General features: G+C 37.8%; 2 protein-coding genes across 2 annotated transcripts; both read left to right on the top strand.

Annotated features, from left to right (window-relative positions):
- The first annotated feature begins 1,861 nt into the window (after positions 1-1,861).
- Positions 1,862-15,819, top strand: LOC141907397 (complement C1q-like protein 4). Its single transcript, XM_074797020.1, has 3 exons — positions 1,862-1,988; positions 14,058-14,266; positions 14,761-15,819. Exons 1-3 carry the CDS (start codon positions 1,883-1,885, stop codon positions 14,962-14,964), a joined length of 519 nt encoding a protein of 172 aa, XP_074653121.1. The 5' UTR covers positions 1,862-1,882; the 3' UTR covers positions 14,965-15,819.
- A 5,117-nt stretch (positions 15,820-20,936) lies between these two features.
- Positions 20,937-24,822, top strand: LOC141907747 (uncharacterized). The gene is made up of 6 exons (XM_074797488.1): positions 20,937-20,942; positions 21,467-21,696; positions 22,353-22,523; positions 22,794-23,060; positions 23,175-23,434; positions 23,966-24,822. The coding sequence occupies exons 1-6, from the start codon at positions 20,937-20,939 to the stop codon at positions 24,772-24,774; spliced, it is 1,743 nt and encodes a 580-aa protein (XP_074653589.1). The 3' UTR covers positions 24,775-24,822.
- The last annotated feature ends 2,435 nt before the right edge of the window (positions 24,823-27,257 follow it).

Genomic DNA, 27,257 nt, shown 5'->3' with positions numbered 1-27,257 from the left:
TTTTTCTTCCAAGTATGAATTTCAAAATTTGCCAACCGCATGTTTTGGGTTTGACGGTGGACCTGCTCGGACTTGCCCGGACGAATTACACCATAAAAAGCCGCATTAAGACGCTTGTCTATTGTCGTGTTTAATGAAAAACTGTGTTTTAGTTACCTCCCACGGCGTTCATCTGAAAACGATGCTTGTCTTGCAACGAAATTAATTACCATTCGCTTTACTGCAATTTCCGCAAGGTTTCGTTGCGTTATGGGGCCTCGACAACATCACTCCAAGTATCACGCTGATATTTTGTATTAATATTGCCACAAATAGAAACCTTTATCGATATCACCTTTGCATCCGGCATCACATCAAAGAAGTCTGCTGACAGCCTGGGCTCCCTTACGGCACAAAACATCGGTTCAAAATAAAGTTTCCGACGAATGCCTTCTTCATACCTACTTAGATAATACTAACTCAAAGATGGCTGACATATGAGGTGCATAGTGCTGAAAATTCATTTTCGCGTGGTTTGTCCGAGAGAATATTCAATGGACACGTCGATGCGGAAGGGTTCTCTGCATCTTGCTCTAAGTAACGGTGACAACGTAGATAACATTGTCGATGAATGCTCAGTCATCCGATTTTGCATCCCTGACTTAAGCTGCACTATAGATGAAACTGCCAAGATTAACGGGATTATATATCATCGGTCGGTTTCCTGATGAAACAAGAACACAAATAAAAACGATTTATCAGGAAATGAAACTTACTTAGCGTAATGAAATGCAGGAAATACATTGAAAGATAAACATCGAACTTAAAATACGGTCGATGCTTCAATGCTCTTCACCTTCGATAAACTATAAAGATGTGTAAAGCTTGACTTATTGTTCTTAAATGATAGTATCCATTTCGAGTCGTCAGGTTTATAACAATGATTGCATCGATCAACATCTCCGGGAAATACGCACAGTCGTATAGACATCTTAATTAAGATAGAGTCTTCTATAAGTGCTCTTTTGTTTCATATTTTCAATAAAAGATCTTTGCCTGGGGTGTATACATCTCGATATTAATGCTTGACTTCTACAGCTAAACAATCAGTGCCACTATCATGAAATATCTGCTAATGTACAGAAGTTGTCGATAGATTCATTGCCGAATGCGCTCTTTCCCCACCCAAAAGAAAAAAAAACAAAGAGCGTTAAAGGCAATGAGCATGATAATCCACAAAAGTACCACAAAGTAATAGAGGTAGAAAGCCTATCCTACAAATGGAATGATACATCAAGGGAGCAAGATGTGACATATCTTTCTAATTATAAGTCATTAATCGACGATGCAAATTTCAGCAACGTTTCATATCATTCAGATTACGGCTGTGGATTAATCCTCATTTGCTTGTTCATGATGTTTATATACATGTATGAATTGATCTTTGATGATGCCAAGTATGTTAACGAATAATCATTTTACTCCTTAAGCAAGTATCATACAGTCGCACAGTTGTCAATGATATACCGCGGACTAGGCATCTACAACATGTTTTGCAATTTCCATGCATAGATCCGCAAGTTCATAAAATCAATTGACCCCTTGACCAAAACGGAAGGCGGGAAACCAGGAACGTGTGCGGCAGGTTTAACATTATCGTGATATACATATAGACCCACTAGATAGAAATATATAACATTTATCTTTCCTCTATAGTCTTTCAGAAATGATGGTGCGCTGGGCATGTGTAATAACCCTGCTGTTCTGTGTCTGCTTCGTTACTTGCCGACGGGAAAAATCTGATAGGAAGTTACGTCAGCGACATGGCCCCGAAAAAGCTATGCGAGATGCCAGCAGTGGACAATGTGAACTCGAGATATCATGTAAGGGCACCGACGGTACAATGCCCGTAAAATTACCGATCAGAGGTCCTCGGGGTCCACCAGGTATGCCTGGAGACCCAGGTCGAAGAGGTGATCCTGGAGAACCCGGGCTTCCTGGACATCCAGGTAGGACAACAAGACTTCGGTGAAAATTTGATTTATTTTCTTCTATTCACTTTTGTTTCATAGATTTTTAAACTATTTTTCTAATTAAAAATCAAACCATTCAATTAACAACAACAACAAATATCAACGAAATCCTAACAAATGCTAGGACGCTATTTACCGAGCGGAAAATGACTGTGTCCATATTCCAAGATTTTTCATAAAGTATGTAATATTCAATCTGAGTGATTTCTTTATCGGCTTTGGTTATCTTATTTGATTTAACGTATATGACGGGCATGACCAATAGGCCATCCACCGGCAACACTTAGTTAGTTGACGGTTAAAGCATAATGGATGAACTGTCCGAATTTGAGAATAAGAGTGAAGGGTGCTCAGCGCCATACACTATGAATATAAGAAAATGAACTTTTTACCAAGCAACTATGCCATACGTATATATCTAGAAATCACTCGCGAACTCCGTGGCACTGACGACAAATATTTAAAACTGTAAATCGAGAGAACGCTCACGCATCATTTATCGTCCAACACCATGATATGATGTAATGCCACCGAACTCGATCGTCAATATCAATAATGTCATTTGTCAAATTTCGCTAAATTGATAAATCAATGTGTGACTGAAGGCTAATTACATACAGGAAATTGAATCTTGAAATTCATTCATGGGCTCGGCTAGTTTTCAACCGCAGCAGCAAGCATAATGATCAATCAAGACGTTAACTTGCAAATGCTACAGAAATATATATACATTTAACCTCGCACCTTCCTCGTCTCCCTGCCCAAACCTTGGAATAATAAGACTTCAGCTTAAACTTTAAAATTTAAAAAAAAGTTACACGCTTAATGCAATCCTCCCGCAAATATTATAGCAAGACGTAGTCTTATTTCTCCAAGCTCAGACAGTTGGGTTGGATGTCACGTCGGAGTTCAACAAAATCCTGGGACTGGGTTGGAATGGCCGAAACAGACCTATAGTAAGTCTGCACAGCTCTCCTTGAGTTTTCAGGAAATTTTTGTTTACTGATCAATAAATATAAATGCATGAAAGAATCAGAGCTTGGATTGGTTATGGACTTTTGTCAAGGAACGTAATTCAAAAATTAATTGTACGGAAAGCAAGCAGTAGTCTGAAACGGGGTATCGTACCGAAGGCATAATCAGTTTAATTGGATGGTAAAATGGTGATAATATTGAAATTTTTTAATTGTGCACGGTTAAAAACTTCCGAAAGGGTCACGATGAGATCACCCGTCTCATGCTCAATCGAAATCACTATTTATTTGAATTATTTAAATACTTATGTCAAATACCGAAATCAAATTGCCCCTGCCTCTGAAAAATGGAATGTAATAAACAGTTTTATTTCTATCACCAAGAAACGATAAATGATGTCCCCGGACGCTTCCATACAAAAATCAAAAAGTTGACTTATACACTATACTAAAATGAATTATGTTACTATAATATTTAGGCCCTACCACCTTTAAAAACAAACATTTGCACACGCGTGAGCGAATATGCGCGGTAGCTGAGTTAAGTTGTCAGCCCCTTGAGACCTTGACACAATGTCAGCCAACACATTGCTTGTTTTGCGATTAATTCGGACCATCTGACAGATATTGCGGTCAAGTATCGCCTCCTTCGAGGGTATTATTGCTCTTTATATTCTTACAGCGTTTCAAAACAGCGATAATTTGTCTACAAAGTGGAGACAAGCGTTGTCGTTAGATTATCGAAAAGAATCTGGCTAAAGATGAATTTTGTCATTACCATTCACCACGAGACCAATACTTTTTATTGCTGATATCACAGCTTCGTAGAATATTTTTATGCATGGGCATATAAAAATCTGGCTTATATATCCATGATGTGTGCAATTACATTAATTTACTTAAAAGTTCCGGCGCTCGTGTCCTTAGTATCAGCTTCCGCTTTCGAGGTAATTTTAGCAGTATTAGAATTCTAAATCAGTTAGCCACATAGATTTGACTTCAACATGCTGTTAATCATTTGACAACATATGGCTGACATCGTTCACAAATTGAACGATTCATTGAAACGCCGATATTCCAAACTTGATATCGACTCAGAAACATATGAAGGATCTTCGCTGGTAAACATATTCAGGAATGTATCTCTTGACGGGGTCTTTTGTAGTCGAATTAGAACGAATCCCATTGAACGTAGACGACACGATGTGGACAAATTGAACGTGAAAGGATTGCGGGATTTGGTTCATTTGATGGCTGATTATCAGTGATAACGTGCTGATGTAGTCTGCGCATCGGATTTCAATCGACGGGTCCCCGTAGACACACACGATTTTGCGTTTTTGTGGCAAGTCTTTGTTCACCATATGATCACATCTCCACCCACTGCAACTACCAATGGTTGTTTGACTTTGATTAATGAATTTCTGTTCAGTCGCCGAGAACGCCTTCCGTTCTGCGTTGAAGCTGGGGAAATGAATAGGAATTCTTTTATTCTGATTTTAGTTAGAACGCACACCAACCGTCTGTCCAGAGCTATACACATCAAAGCGAGGCTGCAGTCGTTGATAAAATCGTATGAAATCCAATAACACATTGATACAAATTATTGAAATATTGAAAAATTATCAGTGTGGTCAGTCCTCTACTCAACGCAAATTGCCGAAAATTTTTCACTAAAAACTTTATTCGGAGCGTTTCTGTGAGGAATGTTCGTTAATGCGCGGTAGTTAATACCGAACATTGTTTCATGGAATCAGAATATCAGAGTCAATTCTGACTCGGACACCCCGAAGCTGATCAATATAGTCCACTAATTGCGAGCAATGCGACAACATTTGAGAGTATCCGAGAAACAACCCAATGCGAATGTGCTTATGCACTGTACTTCCGGTAAATAATCACGAAAATTGGGATAAGCAAGAGCGAACTGTGGTGTTAGCGCAGCGCTGTAGCCAACAGAGCCAACGAAACCAGATGTCAGACCCAAGCTATTTAATTACTTACGTATAGCCTAACCTTAACTTACCGTATCATAACGCTGACCTTACCCTAACCCTAAAAACTCAATCATAAATCCTAAATCGTAACCCACTGGACCTCAAACCTTTAGCCTCTTTACCCTTAATCCTAGACCGAAAATCCTAATTTTTTGCGGTTTAAAAAGCGCCATTTTTTTGTTACCGGTAGTTCCGTTTCGTGGAGCTTTTAAGATAACATAAATTGCTGTTTTTGTTGAATACTGGACGGCACCATTTTGAGTCATGATAGTTCTTTAATGCATACTCGATGGGATCAGGAAAAAACGTTGAGTAGTAAATTGGGGTACCCCAATGGGGTAGTAGGTTGGGGTAGCTCAAAACTCCATATTTCATGCATTTTGTATACCTTCCTACAATGCTTTCGTTCAAATTTTATATGATCGATTTAATCGATCGGGATACGTCTGTCAAGTGCTGATGACTTCGTACGATCAACTGTTGAAACGATAACACAATTATAGCGCCATTTTGGAAGTCTAGTTACCAGTAAAATTCTTGATTACTTAATGCAGGTCTTGGGGCCCATCAATGACGTCATCCTGCATTTTTCACAGATTGCAATTTACACATAGGATGTGAACGTGCTCAATATATGTGACGCACAAGGAACAATTCTTTAAAATTTAATTCTCCGTACGTTGAAATGATGAAATGTGGGACTCGAACCTTCATTATAGCTACGTCACTGAATAAGAAACAACAACAATAGATATTTGTTATGAAAAGATTACTACTTGCCCTGAGGGTGAAAAGTAAAAATAGCTATTCTTATAAAAGCATACGATATGAGATTTAATGTACCCCAACACAGTGTCCTAATGGGGCACCCAGTGTACCCCAATCTACTATCCACGTTTTGTCCCGACCCTACTCGATGGCACTGATATGACGTTCTATAGTAAAATCTTTTTGTTAGATCGATCATACGCATGGAAAATGTTCGGTCGTGTGAGTTGGGTAGATCAAACTATGGCCTCTAAAACATTCGTTTTAGAGTCCACGACCAAACGAATTGTTCTTTACATTAAATAAGGTGTTGAGAAATTTGTTTTCCTTGTAACAAAGCTGTTCTTTGATGTAACCAGTATGCTCCTAGTTCTGCATAATGGGATATAACTAAGTCGAATCAATCGTGCCAGTTGAATAGCAAGAGGAAATGAAAATGCAAGTCACCAAATCGCAGTTCTAGCAAAGCAGTTTTCAACACAAATTATCCAGTGTAATTCGGGTGCTGTTATAAATGAAAATACGGGTGGTGTAATAAATGAAAACAATTTAAGTGACGAATAGTGTATTTTCCAAATGAGCGTGAATCAAGCCCGACGTGATAGAGTCAATGCGTAATGTTGGCAGCAAGGCGAGACAAAATATTAGACTTTGAGGATACAGAAAATCTTCAGGTTAAAAATTGCTTAAGTGTCTTTAGATCTGAACCATTCATTCTCTGTCATATATATCCGACCGATGCTACATTAATACTTAAGCTAATATCTCTCGATATGAATGATATTATCATGACCACATGAAGTTTTCACGCTTCATTATTTATCGGTCACGCTCCAACTTGACGTTGCTATTTCTGTTTCTTACGCTGAGTTATTAGATAATGTGCTTTTTGCGTGAGACGCAGAGAATAACTGCGAAAAAGAATGATGCATTGTGAATCGTAAGAGACGCATCATTGGAAATAAAAATTCACTCTCTTGTCATGAATCGACTGCACTTACTCCAATGTAATAATGCTACAATTCAGTTTGTTCTTTTTCTGGTATTATCAAACTTTTAATCAATACTTCTTCTCTTTTTTCTTTTTGTCGTCAACAGTCTCCTCACTCTATGATGATGATTTTCGGGGCAATTGAATATGTAATAATGCGGTGCACGAGTGATGTTGAAAATCGTATTCTCGCCATTATTCATCGTATGAGGAGCGACGAAAGTTTGAATCACAAAATTAATGAATTCTATAAATTGCAATTAACTAAAACTCTTATGCAGCTATCTAATCTAATCGATAAATATGTTTGTTCTTGAACGGAGCTATTTGCATAAGTCGCGATGATTCTTTAAACTGCGTGATCTTGCATACGTACTGGAACAACGAACTACGAGGGTTCCAATCCAATCAGAAAGAAGCGATTGGTATCTTGTCCTCCGTTTGACATACGTAGCAGCCACCCGGGCGATATTGATTCATATCGAGTCCCCGGATAAACGGATTAATATCTTGATAGAGTTCGTTTTATTTACAATCCGAGTCATGAGAAATCGTGATTTTATTGTATCTTATCGGCAACACGGACAGAACGGGTCTTTTATCAGTGGCGCCAGTCCTGTGATTTATATCTCTGCCGACTGTGATTGTTTTTGCTGCTACACATGGATGACATGTTTTTATACCATTTCCATCATCTATTAATCTGTGCAATACAGTATTTTCATTATGTGCTTTGCGTACTTAAAAACCTGGTCGAAGTGAGCCATTCGTGTCCGCAGCCTACTATTCCTGGAAGTTACAGTACAATTTCTCGATACAAAAATGTTCTCAACAAAGAATTACCACCAAAGAGTAAAATGATCAGTAATTGTGAATTATGATGACTACGATCCCTACATACTATAAGAACACCTCATTTTCACATCAAATTCTGTTATCCTACAATACGCCCGCGTGATAACGTTTACGTGTGCATTTACTCTCGGTAGAAATTAGCCACCGCAAAACCTGTTATGAAACATACTTAGATTGAAAATCAGTTGATTTCGTTTAGTTTCATTATTTTAGACAATGTATTTAGAAGAATAAACGTTAAGAGTTCAATCGTTGGAAAGATTTGTAGCCGATGGGGATTCGATTTTTTTTTACCGTAAACCTGGGATACGATTTTTTTTACCGTGAACCTTGAATAATTTCCGAAAACGTTCAACGCCCAATAAAGAGGTGACAAATGAAATCTCATGGTATGATGCTGAATACGATAGAATATCTATCTAGTGTCTATTAGATATACATAGATATGTATGCTAAAGAACATAACAACCACTGTCGAACTCACTATTTCGTAGCAAAACATACGTATGAAAACGGTTCAATCAAAATACCGAAAAGCTGCCGCACGCCTCAGAGTAAAAACAAACGGCCCAAACACTAACAAATAGTCCCACATTGAATGTGCGTGTGTAAATGTTGTTTCGAATGATTCTCGAATTATGCGTTCATGTTTAGCACAACCTGGATAAATATGATACATTCATAGATTCTTTTCCTTGTTCATATACTAAACATTTTATCGCGCTGCGATGGAGATCAAAAACCAATTTCATTTACTCATCAAACTTACTCGAAGGTTTACAAAATATTTTCTTCAATATCGTGTATGATTCAATATGGTCTAATAAATTGCGCACGATCAGTGATACGAAAATCAGATAATGCCGATGTTCTACACCAATTATTTTGCGATGTAAAACGTTACACGTCATGTGCAAATAAAATTCAGGAAATGACTTAATCGCCAAATAAATGATGCTAAGAAAAACGATTAATGGCCAAACGCTTATTAGAGAATTTGACTTCATGGTCCTCGTGGTGCAATCAATAAAGGGCCTCGGTTTGATGGATCGGAATTGCAGTATTTGGTGGGAAATTACTGCATTTGATGTTATTGCAAGTGATTACAACGGAAATGACGTCAAAGAGTTGGCGTGGAAACGATAAAATAGGACAATTTTCGCCGACATTCTTTTCTTTGATGGAGAAATATTTCTCCACTGAACGCCGTGGTCTACACACGTAGTTTTCATGTATTGGCGATGTCTATAGATCATTTGTTATCTATGGGATGATGACTGGTGATGATATTATGATCACTTAATCATGCTTTCAATCATTTAAAAACATATTTCAAACAGTCACTACGCGCATCAAGTGATCATTAGTTATATAGTATCTGCCATCTATGACAACTCAAAGAAACGAATACGTGTCAGTGTCAGAAAAATAATTGACAAAGAAAATCCCTGACGTCTCATTGATTACCAGCTCTTGCATAATACATCTAGAATTCCACATAGTACTTCACGCTCTCTTTCAACCTGAGATATTCAAAGATTACGTATGAATTGATACGTAAAAAATGTTATTGTAATTGCGGTTGTTGATATTTTAACACGTTCCAGTAAATAAATGTTCAGCGTCAAACTGTCGATGCTTATTCATTAATCATTCTAGAATTAATCAATCTTTTTGTATGTCGGTAAGGTCTTTCAAAGAACAGAAACGCATGATAAAACGTTGGTATGAATGTCAGGGCATACTGCGGGTAATTTTCCCATCGATATGGTGGCGTACATGCTCACGTTATTGTCCTCTTTGACTGGGTAGTACTTTATTTCCGGCGGTTCAGCCTCAGATTTAAGTGGATTCTCTTGTAGTCGAATAAATAGGGCGATTTACCGTGCGCTTAAGTCACTGCGATATGTCTCCGATTCAAGAAACATTTTATCTACTGATACGACGAAAATGCGACGCACCTTAAAAACTAATAGATATACATTTCCACAGCGATAGCCCCCAAACGTAATGGCAAAAAGATCACCACAGTAGGAACTTGATCCGATAGGCTACTATTCGGTCACTACGTGTATATATTGTGGCTGGGCCCATTGGCTGGACGTATTCATCTACTTCAGGACGACATGGGGGCGATAAATCGGGGGTTGACTGTATTTCTATGGGTCTGATGGACCCAAAATCATCTTATATTTTCCTGCCGTAGGTAACATCCGGAAATCCATATTCATGATATAATTTTTCCGTTATCACAATGACTGGGTTGACTTGCAATGCAAATAGTAACTTTGAGATTACATAACGCTGATTGAGATTTTACAATTACGGTTGTCGCGAGGCATCTTTAATATTTCGGGGTGAAATGTTGTATAAAGCACAAATTGCTCGTCCGTTTGGTTAAATTATGTTTGTACAAGATCAGGTACAACATTATGTGACGATCGCATCCAGAGCTTAGATCGAAACATGAAGTAACATAAGTAACACGGAGATTGCCGGGCGAAGTAGTGGAATCATCGGCATTCAGAACCAGTTACGCGCATTTATCACGTAAACGTTGAATGGTTTAGTCGTTCTCGAGGACGAAGTGCATTTGATCGTGAAAGGCGGTGTGCGACGACAGCGTCACCACACGTGTGGGCGGTTAGGTCTTGATCGAAAGATGGCTGCCAGCGCATTCACGCCCCTATTCGTGTTTCAGGTTACAGTCTTACTTCTCAAATGTTGCATCGTAGAAGGTGGGTTTTTTCATCCGTGTCTTTTTTTCATACAGTCGTATAAGTATAACAATTTTTCAGTTATTTGTGATTCTTAAGCTGGTGGATTTTTTCTTTTTTTCTGAACAAAATGGTGATCACTTTTTAATCAAAGATAGTATCAAGCCGCAAAGTTTTGAAAAATCGCAATTCTATTTTCTACCAAAAAAGCAAAAGGTATTTTAGTAATGGTACGTACAGAGTTATAGCGCCCCGTGGTGCCTTATTTGATCGATCTTGAATTTAACGACTCTTAGTGTATTCAATCACAAAGCCTCAGATGTCGGTTTGTATATACAATTTCCTTCTTCCATAAATTGCGTCGATCGAATATTATATCGCAGTCGGCGATTGGTAATTAACGTTCACACAGACTGGTGAAGGAGCGAACTTCAAATTTAATAACCGCTTCTGCTTCTCAATCAATCAGCGATCACCGAGGCGTCTCTTAGACCCGACTAATGGGTTGAGCGGACTATTGGTCGGCCACGTGCATGGTATTGTGATCAGAATCACTCTTAACAAATTATTGATCCAATAACTTAAACTTCATACCGAATTATCAAAACTGATGTAGTTGATTCGATCAACTAACCCTTAACCTTGCAACCATTCACTCCAAAATCAGATTTCCTTGCTTCAACATTAGGTCGTTAAAGCCATCATGTAGCATGGATGCTTATGTTACTCATCTAAACATTTTATTTCGCTGCTATGACCCTGGGAAGATGGAAAAATGAATTTTTCGTATTTTCAAACACGAATCAGATTCCTACGTCGACAATAAACGTAATTGGTTTGCATTACAAATTTATCAATCGAAAGCCTTTGGTAAGACGGTGTATCACTTATGCTATTGGTTTTGTCCTCTAGAGATACGTGCTAATACAAGTTTGTGATCCAGCTGAAGATTAGAGCGCGCCGTTGAATTTCATGCCTTCAATTTACGATAATCTGAGTTTGTCAAGCACGCATTGCATTGAACCTCCCCACCCCTGAACGGCGCCGTAACAGCGATGGGATTTGCCAAGATATATTGTATAACATAAAATCCTACTACATGAATAAAAGGAGTCCGAAATATCTAATAGAGCTATTAATCATTCGACGTTTCTACTGTTTACAAATCTTCGGAAATACTGATCTTTTAACAAGATTATGAAAGTATAAATACTAGCTCGAGTAGACATTTCAAACATTTTTTTTTTAAATTCTTATTGTTGATTTTTTCCATTATTTTTACAACATGGACAGTATTTCATCATTGGTTATATATTAGATTTTATTATCCACACTTCCATCGGTCGTACAAAACATTTTATACGGGAATCAATATATGACGAGGTTGATGTACCTATTTTTGAAAGTAGCATCTCTATTTGCACCGTACCGTGTACCGTCTGCCATAGAAATAGCCGGATTAGATGCAAAACGCAATAATTCGCCATACCGATAGTTTTGTATCGGTAAAAGCAGCTGACAAAGAAAAAGAGGACAGGAAAACGAGAGCTCAGTACAGTCACCGTTATTAAACCTATTTCACCACGAAAAATATATCATCATGTCTAGCTAATTTGATTTATTTGATTTACCATTAGCGAAAATAATGATCATTTTTCAATCGTCTTTTTTAAAACCGAAAGGAAGAAAATTTGATTTCGTGAATAATAAGTAAAGTAGCAATTTATTTTGCAACACTTTTCGCAAGTCTATCGCTTTGTGACTGATGCTGGGCTCCCTTGTTTCCTAGGAGATGCCGATGATGGAGGTGGCGGCGAGGAAAATGGTGATGAAGATGACGAGCTGTACCACTACGAGGAAGAACTACAACGCTATCTACCGGAATTTGTGGTTTTGACGCCAGCGACACCGACTAAGTTTGATAGCATGCATCCTATTACTGAAGAGAACATCAACACAGTTAACGATTTGAGCGAAAGCAAAATTGTGTATACAGATCTTAATGATGCCGGTACATTACATGTTAAACTTCCTGTGGCGACAATATTCAATAATTCGAGAACGGCAGGTAAAAACAATCAGGATGAAGCTTATCGTATTGAACACGGGATTAGCAAAGATGATGACGACGATGAAGAGGACGAAGACGATGACTATGAATATTATGACGATAGAAGTCATGGAATTGCCGACGGTGAATATACTGAACTAGATTCTGAGCTTAAATTCTCAATACCGATAGAAAATCCGACAAGAAATGGTCAACAATTCGCGCCGAAATCTGCGTCTGTCCTCAAAAAGCCCATAAACAATCCGGCATTTACTGTTCACTGTCAGTGGCGTATATTTGCTTTCTTGAGCGCTCTCATTTCATCGCTTAACATAATTCGTGATGTTTGATTTTTACGTCTAAGTGTGGAATTAAGGGTCGATGGTCTGATTATATTTGAAATCATATAGAAAACGTGTGATCATTATTTCCTGGCTAAAAAGGATGAAAGGAATTTATCGAAGGCATTTACTGTAGATAAATCGATCGATAAGCAACGATTCTAAATGGATTGAAATCGTTAGATTTTATACGTTTTACAAATGTGAACTATATAAGTGCATTGAGTTGATTGACATATAACAAGTAGATATAAAACCTACGTACACTTATTAGTGCCTTTCTATGTGTCTGCATTTCGTAGTGACAGATAATATTTTCACGCGCAATCAGAAATAAAACTTATCACGTGCCTTACTTGTTTCGGCATCCTAATTAATTCTCTCTTAAGAACTTGTTCCTATACATATTCATAAATATATATATATATATATATATATATATATATATATATATATATATATATATATATATATATATATATATATATATATATATATATATATATATATAGCACAGAATTCATTTAAAAATGTTATGTTTAGGATATCACCAATATTTTAATTTTGTATGAAAGCATAGATTTATTTAAAGCTTCATTCCACTCAAAACTAAAAGCAAAAAGTCTTGCTTAGTAAAATATCATTACCGTCGTTTAGAATTCTACTTGGTCTGTTATAATGTATCTGTATAAAATGAACAGCAAAAATATTGTACTGATATGAATATGTCTACATTGATATAATCAAAATTCGTTATACTTTATCACTGATTAATGTTCTGAGACAAATAATAATCTTAACAATGCAAATAGATTTCTCGTATATATTCTTGATCATAGGAAAAACTTTTGGGTTCATTCATACTAAAATAGCTGAAAGGGTCGTAGAAATATATTTCTAACAAAATTTCATCTATCACCTTTCTTTCGCGAAACAGCAAAATCAAACTAAGCCACGCAAAACTAGAATATACTATGTTTTCGGGCTCACACTCTGATGGTGCTATTATGAACGCGCCTGCATTCGGGTGTAAATAGTCGAACATAAAATTTTTGCTTTGGCGAAAAAATGCCAAATTTCACCAATTAACTAATTTTGTTAGAAATGAGAACATTATATTACCCCTTTCCGATGAGAAGTCTTTTTAGTAGACGTTGAATTATTTTGATGTGTCTTCATGTTCTATACATTTGATATAAACATTAATTGCATAGATTGGTAAAGAGGTCTATAGACATTATAGGGTGCCTGTATAGGTATGTACTGCTTTAGGAACAATTTGGACATTTTTTTTCATATGATTTCTTCAAATTTTCTTCCTGTCACATGGTAGCGATGTTTTTTCATTATAGGCGAGTCGGCCGCAAACACGCACAAAATAGCTTTCTTCGTTGGCTTACAAGACAATCTTGGTCCTGTGGAAAAAGACACCAATATTATTTTCGACAGAGTTGTAACGAATGTCGGCAAAGCTTACGACGAGAAGTCTGGTAGGTTTACCGCTCCAGTGAACGGCACTTACGACTTCGCGGTTACTGTCGCTGCTCAAGGACGTCAGAAGGTAATTGGCTAAGCTTTTAACAAATAGAGACATTTTTGTAAAACTTTCATGGTATTCAATTAAAGATCATTTATCGCAAGACTTGAAAACGATACAAGACTAGGCAAAGAAACATGAATGTATTGTATGATGTCCATGTATTGTATAGGACTTACCCGTTAACGTTGATTCTAGGTTAATGAGGAATTCGTGCCACCAGCTATCCCGCTAGATGGCGTGTGTAACAGTGCAAAAACCCCGTCAAAATCAAGTTCATTTGCAATGAACTTTCATCTATTTTTTAGCCTCCCTCATCAGAAATTAATTAAAACACTCCTCTTGTTAAACTCAGGTGATCTATAAAGGTCATATTCAAGGTGGTTTTTACTGATCACCATTCACATTATCATGTGTCTCTTCTCCCCTAACTAACATTTTGTCTAAATGTAGAATCGACTGCCGTGATAACTTTCGGTATGAACACTAGTTTGACGTGACTTCTTTACATTTTACAGGCTGCGGTAAGAATAGTGAGAAATGGTGACATGATCGCAACTGTTTGGGCAGAAAGTATACCGTATTGGGCTTCAGCAACTAGTAACGTCATTCTGCATTGCAAAAAGGGGGATGCCATCTGGCTGCAACTACTTGAACGAGCGTCGTATCTGCATGGTTATATGTATTCGACCTTCACCGGACATATTCTCTTCGAAGATTAAAATGTGGCAAGCCGGAAAACTTTATCTTGCTACTACTGTATATGACTATTTTTCAATGCTAAAAACGGGTATACACAGGAACGAGAGACGGCGATTAAGTGACTGTAAACATTATGTTAGCAATAAAACAAGAAAAAATGGTGATGATAGCGCGACGGCTGTTTCCACAATCTTTAACATCAGTAATTACTATTATGCACGTGGGGCAGGACTACGTAATCCAAGCATGTGGACATTTTTTAGATTTGTTGCGCCATAGATATTCCACCTGTGTTAAAAATCTTTATGATAAACACTAATGACCAGTGTGCGCATCAAGCTATTCATACCAAACATAAACATATATATTAGAATCTGTGTTAATCTTTAATCAGGAAATCTTTTTTTTTGTTTTCGTCGTGTTGTTACATATTAAGTATAGCCATAGTTATACTAGTACTAATCTTTTGAATACTCAAATGAGAACGAAGGCGGTTTTAATTTTTGTAGACGTTTCAGGTATACTTAATCGTAGCGCCAGCTATCATCTAAAAGATAAGAACTTCACATTACAGGAAAATTAGCATCAGGATACAATAATCGTGAATGTAACTAGTATATGTTAGTCAATTGTGTATGCAATACGACGTTTATGATTGTCAATTATCTATGTACATGTAGTTACACAAATTCCAGCAGCTAAGTCCAAAGTAACGTATACTGTTCCTAGACTAAAAATTAAATCGTTGAGATTATAATATACTGAAAAGATATATCATTGAATTCAAAATTGAAGTTATTATTTGCATTTACATGTCAACACATTTGTTTTCAATACATCCGCATCCTTTCCACATAAACCTTTGGATGAATTCATGACGATCTAATGATAAAAATCCACAAAACAAAAAATCGTATTCTAATGTATTTTTTATTCAAATTAATGTAGTCTCCACCATCATAAAGCATGTTGCATCAGGTTATGTGTATGTAGTTGTAGTCTTATTTGATAATCACTGCAGCGTATTGTATAGAATATAATATGTGAAACAATTGATAAAATTTCACCGTCTTATTCTTGTTTCGAATCTTGTCTCACCAGGGTCAACTAAAGCGATCATGTGTAGTTAGTTTGGCGATGGGCGAATTGAGGATCTATTATGGAGACTTTGATGAAATAATTAATGAAAATATTAGCTTCCAAGTAGATCTATGAAATTATATCAACAAGCCTTTAGGAAACACATTAGTAGGTTTCAGTTGTCAGCATTTAAACAAAATCAACAAGTAATATACAGAAGCGGGAGTTCATGGCCAGCAGCGCAGTTACCAGACAACCTGCCTGGATATGTACGTCGTACATAAACATAAATAGAAATTATATAAATAAACAAGTCTGGAAGTGACGTATGTGTCAACGTAGGAAGAGCTAATATGGTCCGGTTATGCGCTCCGTTGAGTGCGGAAATATATTTATAGAAAATTATGACGTGTGCAGATACGTCAGCGCCCATACATGGATGGAAGGAATGTTGTGACGTATAAATACGTCACAAGCAATGAATTCCAAGCCATGTGTGGAAGAGGACCTGCACACGTTAAAGTTATATAAATAGGGAGGAATGTTGTGACGTATAAATACATCACAAGCAATGAATTCCAAGCCATGTATAGAAGAGCTCCTGCACCGGTTATACAAGAGAAAGTTAGATAAATAAGGGGGTTTTTAGTAAGCACGGGAGTTGAGCTCCGGGGAAGAATCTGTAAACAACGAGTTAAGAGATAATAAACGAATATATAATTTAAGAAGTAGTTAAGTTATATACGGGAGCCAAAGTCAAGAACTGGGAAGAAAGACCTGGCCTAAAGACAGATCCTGCACGACATCGCTGGTAGAGAAACGCAACCATAACAGTGGTAGAGATCACAACAGAAGCGGACAACCTCAAAATTCAACACCACAACAGATCGATGATGTTTGTATAAGCTGTGTTTGGCGAATTGGCGATCGACGAAGCCGTCAAAATGACTGAAAGGCACTATCGCATCAAACTAATGATACCCGCGGTATTATTATCGAGTCGTATATCAGGTTTCTTGCCTCAGTCATAGCGTGCCATGACCACAGTCCTCGATGCGATACGACCCGAAAATGCCCGTAGAGAAAGTACGAAAGTAGTCAAACCGCAATTGAAACATTATTTCACGCAGTCCTGGGGTACATAATGTATTTCCTAGACTCGGGGTGATATGGCCTAGCAATCCTCAACTTTTCCCTCGAAAAACGCTCGTATTATCTACTTATACCCATGATTGATTCGTCGAGAATAGTTAGTCGTCACTTTTTGTCAATTCGTCAGTTCGTCAGTCTGTTTGACTATAGAGAATTTAGACCCGAGAGCGGTAAAAATCCAACAAGATCAATTCAGTGGTACACGACGACCAATGGTCTCCAACTCGACTGACACGGGAATGGTGCTAGGTGTAAGGAATATTTACTACCTTGACATCATGAAAGGGGAGAACCATTGATTTCTTAAAGCTGTCATTGCTAAAAGGACATTGGCAAACAAATTTCTTTTTAAATTTCTTTTTACAGTTTATTAGGCATCTTTTTGATTGGAACACGGATCCGCCCTCAGAATTCTGACAAAAAATATATCTAGTCCTCCGTGTTTTCATCACAATTTTATTTTTTGTTTTGCCCGTCTTTATTTTCAATATATTTACAAGTTATGTTCATCTTGATCACGTCATTTACAAAAAGAAGCTTTTTTTAAAGATTTCTCCCATCATTTGAATCAAATCAATAACTGGAATAACTGTCATACTTCAGTTCTGGTTGACAGGGTTGACAGGTTGTACTACTCATAGTTTACTCTAACGGTGGACTGTCAACGGCCAACTGTTCACACGATCTACCCGCGAAGAACGCAGTGTAACGCTACACACATATACTGGCCAAATATGAATATATGAAATGGCACCATTAGATAGCGATAGATAGTGGGAAACCTTCCGTAAATAATGAGGATTGTTATGTACTGCCGTATCTGTATGAGCCCATTGAACGCATCATTTACAGAATGAACTAAATATAAAGTGCCTCATGTGTGCGGACGCCTCTGCAGCAAGCGCCTCAAGTGAAGATTCGCACACGTTACTGAACTTAACTGCCTTGATGTGCAGTCGCGCAGTGCCATTGGATATGGGCGACGATCCTCGCCAAAAAGACTGTGTTTCGTTACGCGTAGTAATAAAGCCGCGATAAAGACAAATCCGCGCCGCGAAGACATTTCTGCGCCGTTAAGTCATGCGCCGAAATGTCAGTAGATGGCGCCACGTAGATGAAAATGACGTCATCCTGGGAAACCCGGAAATAATTTCAAAAACATAAAAATCATTCAAAAGGAAAAAAATGAGTTTGCCCTTTGATACGCACAAAACATACTTTTGAAATAATTAGAATATGTTTGTTGAACGAAAACCCACCGATCATTCAAAGTTAAAAGAAAGCCCTGCATATATAATAGATCCTACTCTGGACGGTTAAATAAACGATAAGAAACCTAATTTCTATCCATCACAACAATTGAACGATCCTGGTCTGATGGATAGAAAACCGACACCACCTAAACCTAGTGTTTCTATCCACCAGACTCGTGTGTTTGTTTACTTCCGCTGCGCATGCGCTGTGAGATCTGCTCTGGCCGATAGAAAATAACGCTCTCCCAGTTCAAAGGCGAACTGTTTCTGTGTTTTCCAATGTCCGTCATTTTAAGTTGACTGGTCACCGGTCGACCGCGAATGCAGGTGGCGCAGAATTAGACAGGCGACCAGTCTATCATTTTAAGAAGATCGTGCAAACTGCTAGTCGAAACGTTGAAACAGCGAAAATGATAACGCTGAAATAATTATTTTCGGGTTACCAGGATGACATAATCTATACGTACGTGGCACCATCTACTGACATTACGGCACATGACTTCGCGGCGCGAAAATGTCTTCGTGGCGCGAAAATGTCTATGCGGCGTGAAATTGTCTTTTTCGCTAAGTGAAACAAAACATCATCTTTTGGGCGGGGATTGTCGCCCATGATTGGGTTCGAGTCTCAGCTGAGGGAGAACGTGTTCAATGAAGTCTTGGGCGTTTACTAAATATCATTCTTCAATGTTTTGTTCTGTCAACTTACTGCATGTCTTAACCTATGTATAAGTTCTATATATGGTGCAATAAATATGTTCAAGTTCAAGCGTCTACGCACGTGCACATAGAAACACAGTGCGCTGTCCTCGTATAGTTCAATACTCATTCAGGTGTGGATTTCCATGAATAATCACGGAAATAATTCAGTAGAATATTGGCAAATGCTTCAGTAAGTTTTTTTTACTTTGAAATAGGGACTGACCCGTTATTTGTTTGATTGGTAGATTTCGTTTGCTTCAGTAAATTAACAGGATTGTATTACGTAGGCCTTTTTTTTACATACTTCGAGCACAGATCTTTTCAAGAAAAAAAAATATATCGTATACCGGACTTGGGCACAAAGATAATTTGCGTAGAGTAAAAAGTACAAATATAACAATTAATCTAAAGAAACTAAAAGAATCTAAAAATACAATTCATCTCAGAATTAAAAAGTCGAGATGAGTTCTTCTAGAATGATGAATACATATCATATAAGAGATGAGATGCAGTTAGCAATTTTAAAAGTACGTGCTATGATGTTTTAACTACGTTTGAAACCGCGCTGACTAGTAAATCTGCTGGCGTCACGATTCGCGGATGTTGACCCAGATATCAGCGGGAGGATTTATCGTGAACTAGAAGCAACCTTGGAGTAATCACTCGAATCCCTCCCGCTATTTAATTCTTAATAAAATTGATTCCAACATCTAGTTCAATCCATTGGATCCGAGTTATTCTTGAATTCTAGAATTAGTATTCTAGTGTTTTAAAGAAATAACCGATCAATCAATGGATTTTAGCCATGATGTCATGAGCTACTGTCGATATTATGTTAATCATGTGGACCTTAAGCAGAATCGTTCAAAGATTCCATTAGCTTCAGTTACTCGTCAAGCCAGTCATGATCAAACAATAATGTCTGACAGGCAATGCACGCCAACAGGTCAACGGTCAATACATACAGGAAAAGTAATTATACGTAGCTATTTCATTCAGTCAATGGTCAACAGGGTCACAGTAGGTTTCCATAGACAAGTGGCTGGCTGCGTCAATGTCTCCTAGTTTTTTCTCTCCTAACTGTGGGTTTATTAACTTATTACGGTCACAATTGGCGATTTTTTAAGTAAAAAGTGATGGTCAAGGAAATACTGGTAACCTCTAAACGTGTCTACGAATTGATGCATTCGTGTGGTTACTATCTTGTATATGGGTGAAATGAGAATGGCGACTCCTGTACATGCAATTTTATATCAACGAGAATTGACTATAAACCCGGAAGGTTCATCACCAATCGAATGAAATTGGTTACAAAATGCCACACCGGATCATCAGATGTTATCAGTGGAGCGGATTGCCTTGGCACCCGACAGCGGATATTGGGTTCTTAGACGATAACAGGAATTGGATACGTTTTCAGCCATCGAACCATCCTGTCCTAATCCCTGAAAATCCTGCGCGCTAATTAGACGAGGGCGTCTACTAGTTCGCATGATGGTTGGATTCCACATCAACGATCGGCGTTCCGAAATTGGTACACATTTATGGAAGGTGACGGTCATTGATAACTAGGCGTTCAACATTCGTGTGGACCAGATATGTTGACTACATTTTTCCAGCGCATAATCAAATATGTATACCATACGACGTTAAATAGTGTTCAAATTCAAGCTGGGATTACTGAACTTATGTGGATGGTGATGTATGAGTACATTAACTTATAGAATATACGTAGCAGTAGTAGGGCGAATGGACGAATTCGTGCAAAAAATTTATAACGACGTTGATTTGCGATACTCGATTACACAATGGATGTAAATGACTAAGAGGTTAATCTGTTATGACTTAACTTCACTTACGCATTCCACCAAAAAAGTTTTGGTCGAGAAAATATCTTGAATATCCTATCGTCACTTCTAATTGACACTGACGTGAATAAACCCTGAAAAAACGATGGGATCACCGTTTCAATCAGTGCAGCGTAATGAAACCGATTAGCGATGATTTTGAAAGTATGATATCGTTTTCATTACGGTATCCGGGTTTATTTCTGAAGAGATCATAGGAGAGGTAGGTATTGCTTTAAGATCGTTGGGCATATGTCACGGCGTTATTGTAGTAATCAGTAAAATTTACGTCACGAGCTCTTCGCAGTAAACACGATATGAATAGTTTCCGGTGTACGTTTTCAGAAATCCATCATTTACGTAACTGTATTTTTCATGCTGATAAAGGTGAATTTTAAGTAACAGGCTTAAGAATGCCCGACCTTAGATGGTCACTCTTCGTTGCGGTATTTCTTGCAAATCATGGCAGTGGGATTGTCTTTACGCCGCAGCAACGGGACTCGATAAAGACATTCGTACGAGAAACGATTGCGTGTCGTAAGGTAGCCGGTTTAGGATTGACCGTTGTACAAGACGGCCAGATATTGATAGTTGATGGATTTGGAACAAGGAAAGTCGATGAGTCAGCTCCGGTCAACCAGTCGACACTATTCTGCATAGGATCAATAACTAAAGGATTTACATCCACTCTACTTGCCTCACTCATAAGTCGCAATTCCAGGTAGGAATTTTTCCTAATTCTTAACACTTATATCCGAGATAATCAGGAGGATTTAAGATGACTAATGCATTGCATTGGATAAATTGACCATATTCTTCAATTGTAGCTAATCAACCTAATTCTTGCATCATATCCAATTTCTAGTGACATACATCCAATCACAATAAAGTTAGGGCCTTGTTTTGATTACTTGGAGTACGGAATTTTTGCAAGTTATCAGATTGAAAATCAAGACGGACATAACAAATTTGTTGTGCTGAAAAATTGCGATAAAAACACGAAGGAAGACTAAAACACAATTTTTTTTAAATATGATTTTTTTTGTGCAGAATTCCGGGAGGCGGGTCCGTACAGAAATAGGCCGGGATGGCATGATATCATTTTCCTTATATATATATCGAGAGCGAATTTCATCATAAATGAAAGATAACAAGCACCTCAGAGCTAATTTTTCCTTTTGGAAATACCTTCGCACTGCACTGATTCACATTCGAGTAGAATATTCGTAGGCTCCACCCTCATAGAAAACTGTGAATATTCACAATTTGTTGGAAATCATAAAACTTCCGTCAAAATGAGTTTGTCCATTGTCCATTTTCGCATAAATACTTATAATTTCATTTAATGCACATATCTATGTACTATTTTCTTTCTAGCATGTCATGGGACACGCCAATCCACCACCTTGTTCCGGAGATACAATTTAGTGACACCTATCGTACCAATCATATGACACTCAGGGATATCCTTGCTCACCGAACTGGTATACCAAGTTATTTTGGTGCGCTGATGACTGGTTTTTATAGGTCTAGAAAAGAGCTTGTTCGGTAAGTAGATAAGTCCGTATTGTATTTCGAAGAGCTTAAATCATAGGTTTAGCAGGTCATATTAGGAATCCAATTTTAACCTACAGATATGTTTTACGTTACGTCGTCCTTTCTTTGTGACATTATTGGGCAGCGCAATAGGGCGTCGAAACTGAAACGTTAAGAAGTTGTCACGTGCCGTTTCCTCTATATCTTCAATCATGTTTAAATCTCAGAAGTGTGTAAAGAGCCGAATCTATATCAATTGTATAAATAAAACCAATATTTCAGCCGGATTCGTTTTATGCGACCGAAGAAACGCATGAACACTGCTTACACATACAACAACTACATGTACATGTTGGCCGGATACATAGCGGAGAGGATAACGGGGAAATCATGGGATGATCTTATTCGCGAGACGTTTCTCATTCCACTGGGAATGTCATCAACTGTTTTCGCTGATAGCCCAACTTTTGAGGACCACCAAACAAATATGGCCATGCCGCATATGTCATTTCACGGAAAGCTGAAACAAATCAAGCCTTCTCTCGTCAGGTAAGGTTTTTCGTAAACTCTCACAAGTAGATACTGATTTACAGATTACATTTAAAGATATCGTTTTTGTAGAAGGCATTGTAGTATATTCCATTATGTATGCATGTGTTATAGGGCAGTGTATCCTGCTGGACCCGCTGGTTCAATATGCTCCACCCCCGATGATATGGTAAAATGGATCTCCTTTCAACTAAATGAAACGAAATTAGGAAACGGAGAACGCTTAGTCAAAGAAAAAGTTTTCAGGGATTTATTTTCGCCCCAGATTCTGACACCGACTCCAAACTGGCGAAAAGTACTTCGCAAACCGACCTTTCCAATATCGGAAGGACGAACCGGTTATGGTTTAGGCTGGGGATCTGGAACATATAGAGGTAAATGAAAATTTGTTACCTATTTTAAATATGATACTTAAAAGTTTGTACGCGATACGCTAACGTTGTTTGATTATTTGTAAATCTAAATTTTTCTGCCCCTCTGACTAGCAATTATAATTCACCGGTCGCTTATTCGAAAAAGAAATATATTTTTGATGAGTTCACTTATTCAACAGTGTCTTTGTACTGATGAGGTGGGGCCTTTATTCTTTTATCCAGTCGGTATGTGCACAAAATGTATATTCTAGAAATAGCATTTTCAATTCGGTATTTTATACATAAACGTAATGATATTACATGAAGACTAGAAAAACTTGCCTTCACTAATGGAGGTCTGGCGCTTTTTGGTCATTTATCTAAAATAATGTGATTATTCCTATTTCATACTGCTTTTTCACAGATGTCCGCATAATCCTAATTTAATTCTTTTTATATCAAATACTTATTCCAAAACTTTAAGGGCCCTCGGACATCCGCATCTGCACATGATGTCACAGTACCTCTGAAGACCTATCTTCTATTTCATAGGTTACGAGGTAGCTATGCACTACGGCTTAATAAGTGGCTATACGTCTTTGATATGGCTGTTTAGAGAAATGAATCTGGGTATATTCACGTCAGTGAACGGTCCGATGACCGCGCATGCTATGGACACCACGAGAATCATTCATCATTTCATAGCGGATGTTGTGCTCGGCTTGAAACCGTGGTTGAATCAGACGACTTCGTGTTCGTTTCCCGAACCGTGGTTCAGGGCTGACTACGCTAGCCAAAGGTTCAATTTAGAGGAAGAAGAAACAGACATGTCCAATGACGACCTCTATTCAAAAAAGCCTCACACTGAACCCATCTGGCCAAATCGGCCACTGTGGCATTTTGTCGGTCAGTTTGGGCATCTGGTTTTCGGTAATTTGACAATTGTTTTTAACGATACTGACAATCATTTGCATCTATTTCACGGCAAAGTAGGACACGGCATTCTGCATAAAACCGACGAACAGATGGTATTTGTCATAAAGTACATCGGGGATTTGTATTTTCTCTCAGCGGCCGATGGTGAATCTGTCAACTCGTATAAGATCAGGTTTCTCGAGGAACCAATGTCAAGTGGCCCCATAAATAAACTAGAGACGACATTCATTGACTCGGGTGCACCGGTCATTTTTGAACGTGGGCTGAAATGGCACGATATTCCAGATAGTGAAAAACAACAGCAGCAGGTGAACATTTGTGCAAGCGGTGCCAATAACGGAAAACATCCTTTTTCACTTGTCTTAACCGCAATCACTGTAGCTAGTATTTCATTCATCGCAGGAGGGCTACATGAGACGATTTGATATGAACTTAATGTTTCTTATACCGAAATAAATGTGGAAAAAATATTAACCGACTATGTAACATTATCAAAAGCATTTATATTTTAAAATGTAAGTCAATAAATTGTGTGTATATATGTGAACTTCTTGACCCAAAGTCTCGCATTAACTGGATAAAAAGGCCCTTTCCGTTTGACTGCTTTTCAGAAGAGTGTGCTCTTATATTTTCTCTTTCGATTGCCACGTTTAGAAGTGTCTGTCTCTGTTAAAGGCAGACATATTTTACTGAGATGAATATTCCATCTTCCGGTAGACAACAATCAAGGTCGAAAGATAAACGAAGCTTGATCTCGGAAATTATCAAATCTGACGTTATATTACTCGGGTGTTTAACCTATGGGAAAGTGCAGCCTGATTTGATAACCAACGTGAAGTTTCTTACAGCGATTTGGGGGATGACTCAACACGTTAACTCTATTAACTGAAATGAGCTTATCCAGTGTAGCGCCGCCGTCGAGACGATAATTTCATGCACGTAAATTGAAGGATTTGACATCGTTAACGTGAATTTTCCCTATAGTTCTTACCGCTACCACAGTAGGGTATACGACGTTTCCCAAAAACATTGCCGGATAAGCAAATTCTCTGGGGGTTAAGCACATAATGATCAGACATAAGCTCGGGACATTGTCCAAAACAGAAAATACAGTCAACCCCCGATATATCGAGGGTGTTTTATTATGTATTTGTATGGCGATGTAACATTGAGGGGTTGGCGGTATATGGGAGGGCGGTATATCAGGGGTTGAGTGTATATACATTCAAGTTCTCTTAATCCGGAGCCGACTTATCCGTATTTTTAGCTTTTCCGGTCCCGTTTATTTCTTGTTAAAAAGCCTAATACCTTTCTGATTATCCATATAATATAATCCGTATTTTCATTTTTAGTATAAATGTGGTCTGATTGTGCTAAAAAATAGCTTTTATGGTTGGATAATCCGTATATAGTAAAAACCATTGATTGATAAAATTCGTATCACCACTGAAATATTCCATCGAGTCGCAGTTTAACCAGCAGCCGTCTCATCTATACTCAACTTTTGTTTCGCAGGTCCGTGAATTTCATCGAATTTTATGACAAAATTGCACATAGATTTACTGAAAGATGGAGTGATTATGGAAATGATAATGGAAATGATTGGGCCATTTAACATATTTTGGGTTAGTTAGTGCTACAAATTTCGTTACGGTGTTACAAGGTTTTCACTTCATCCGTATTTATTCTCAATTCGAACTGGCAGATAAGCTACATAACCATCTACACTGGTACTAATCGTCTACACTGACGATCTAGTACCATAATTTCTCCAAGGTCCATATATTCCATATATATATATATATATATATATATATATATATATATATATATATTCGCATAGGGCCCCCTTGAGTACGTACGTAAGTGGTTACCCGCTGCAAAATATCTTTAAACTTTAAGTGCATACAGAGATGCTGCTCCCGAGGAACGCTGAGCTGTCCTCCACCGTATGCATTGAACGCATAGACGCTGTCTTGAGATCAATTCAATAACAAATTTCTAACGCTTTTGCAAATGACTATACCAGTTAATTACGTTGCAGTCCATGCTCGAGGCGCGACGATGTCCATGGAAGACTAACTTTGTGATTAAATCTTAATCGAGTATCAAATGAAAAGAAATACTCGCTGGCTTTGAAAACTGTTTCCTTGCAGACTTCCGAAAAAACATTTAAATGGAATTCCACGCTGACAAGCTCTAGTAGACAAATTGAGCGGATTACGCAACTCATCAATCAAACTCAAATTGTTTTCATTGCGTTAACGTCGATTCAAAGATCCTGAAACTGCCGAAAAATCCTAAAGGAATAACTCAACGTGATATGGTAGAGGCAAACATTTAGGGAGCGATTTCAAGAGTGCACTAAAATACTTTCTCTGCGATTAGGAGTAATCATTTTTGAATGTTTTTCTCGTAACATCATAGATTGATAAACAAACCCCACAATGAATAAGATATGAATTTATTGTTCAGGATTTCAATTGAATCTCGTCATCACAGAAACGGAAATAAAAAATAACAAATGATAAGCAGCATTCCTGAAACATCAGACCAATAGATTTAAACTATATGATTAGTGGGTCCGTTTACCAACTTCGAAAACTGAATATATCCGTCAAGCTGTCAAGGCATTTGTTGTTTGGGATATATGTAACTGCACGCTCATCTAGATGCCACACACAAGTCAAATGTTCAACATCTCAAATTGTTTTTGTAATAAATGGATCTGATTCAATATCCGCTTTCGTAAGCTGCGACGAAACGGAAGTAACCGGCGCGTTTGGCACTCGAAAAGTGATTCAGATGTAAGATGGCTGCGTTGTTCGCTATGACATTGGTTGCTCACTTTTTGCTTCATTCTATATCGGCTAAATTTGCAGTGGAGAACGGGAATAAGTTCTCTATT

Source organism: Tubulanus polymorphus, chromosome 6 (genome assembly GCF_964204645.1).
Source record: "Tubulanus polymorphus chromosome 6, tnTubPoly1.2, whole genome shotgun sequence".
In the NCBI taxonomy this organism is placed as follows: Eukaryota; Metazoa; Nemertea; class Palaeonemertea; order Tubulaniformes; family Tubulanidae; genus Tubulanus; species Tubulanus polymorphus.
This window is presented reverse-complemented; position numbering and strand designations above follow the sequence as displayed.

Excerpts from the sequence above, each read along its gene's own strand:
- LOC141907397 (XM_074797020.1), top strand. The coding sequence starts at position 1,883 with ATGCCCGTAAAATTACCGATCAGAGGTCCTCGGGGTCCACCAGGTATG. Across the intron at positions 1,989-14,057 it reads CGGGCTTCCTGGACATCCAG|GCGAGTCGGCCGCAAACACG; the intron begins GTAGGACAACAA and ends TTTTCATTATAG. Across the intron at positions 14,267-14,760 it reads CTGCTCAAGGACGTCAGAAG|GCTGCGGTAAGAATAGTGAG; the intron begins GTAATTGGCTAA and ends TACATTTTACAG.
- LOC141907747 (XM_074797488.1), top strand. Across the intron at positions 21,697-22,352 it reads CTCATAAGTCGCAATTCCAG|CATGTCATGGGACACGCCAA; the intron begins GTAGGAATTTTT and ends TTTTCTTTCTAG. Across the intron at positions 23,061-23,174 it reads ATCAAGCCTTCTCTCGTCAG|GGCAGTGTATCCTGCTGGAC; the intron begins GTAAGGTTTTTC and ends CATGTGTTATAG.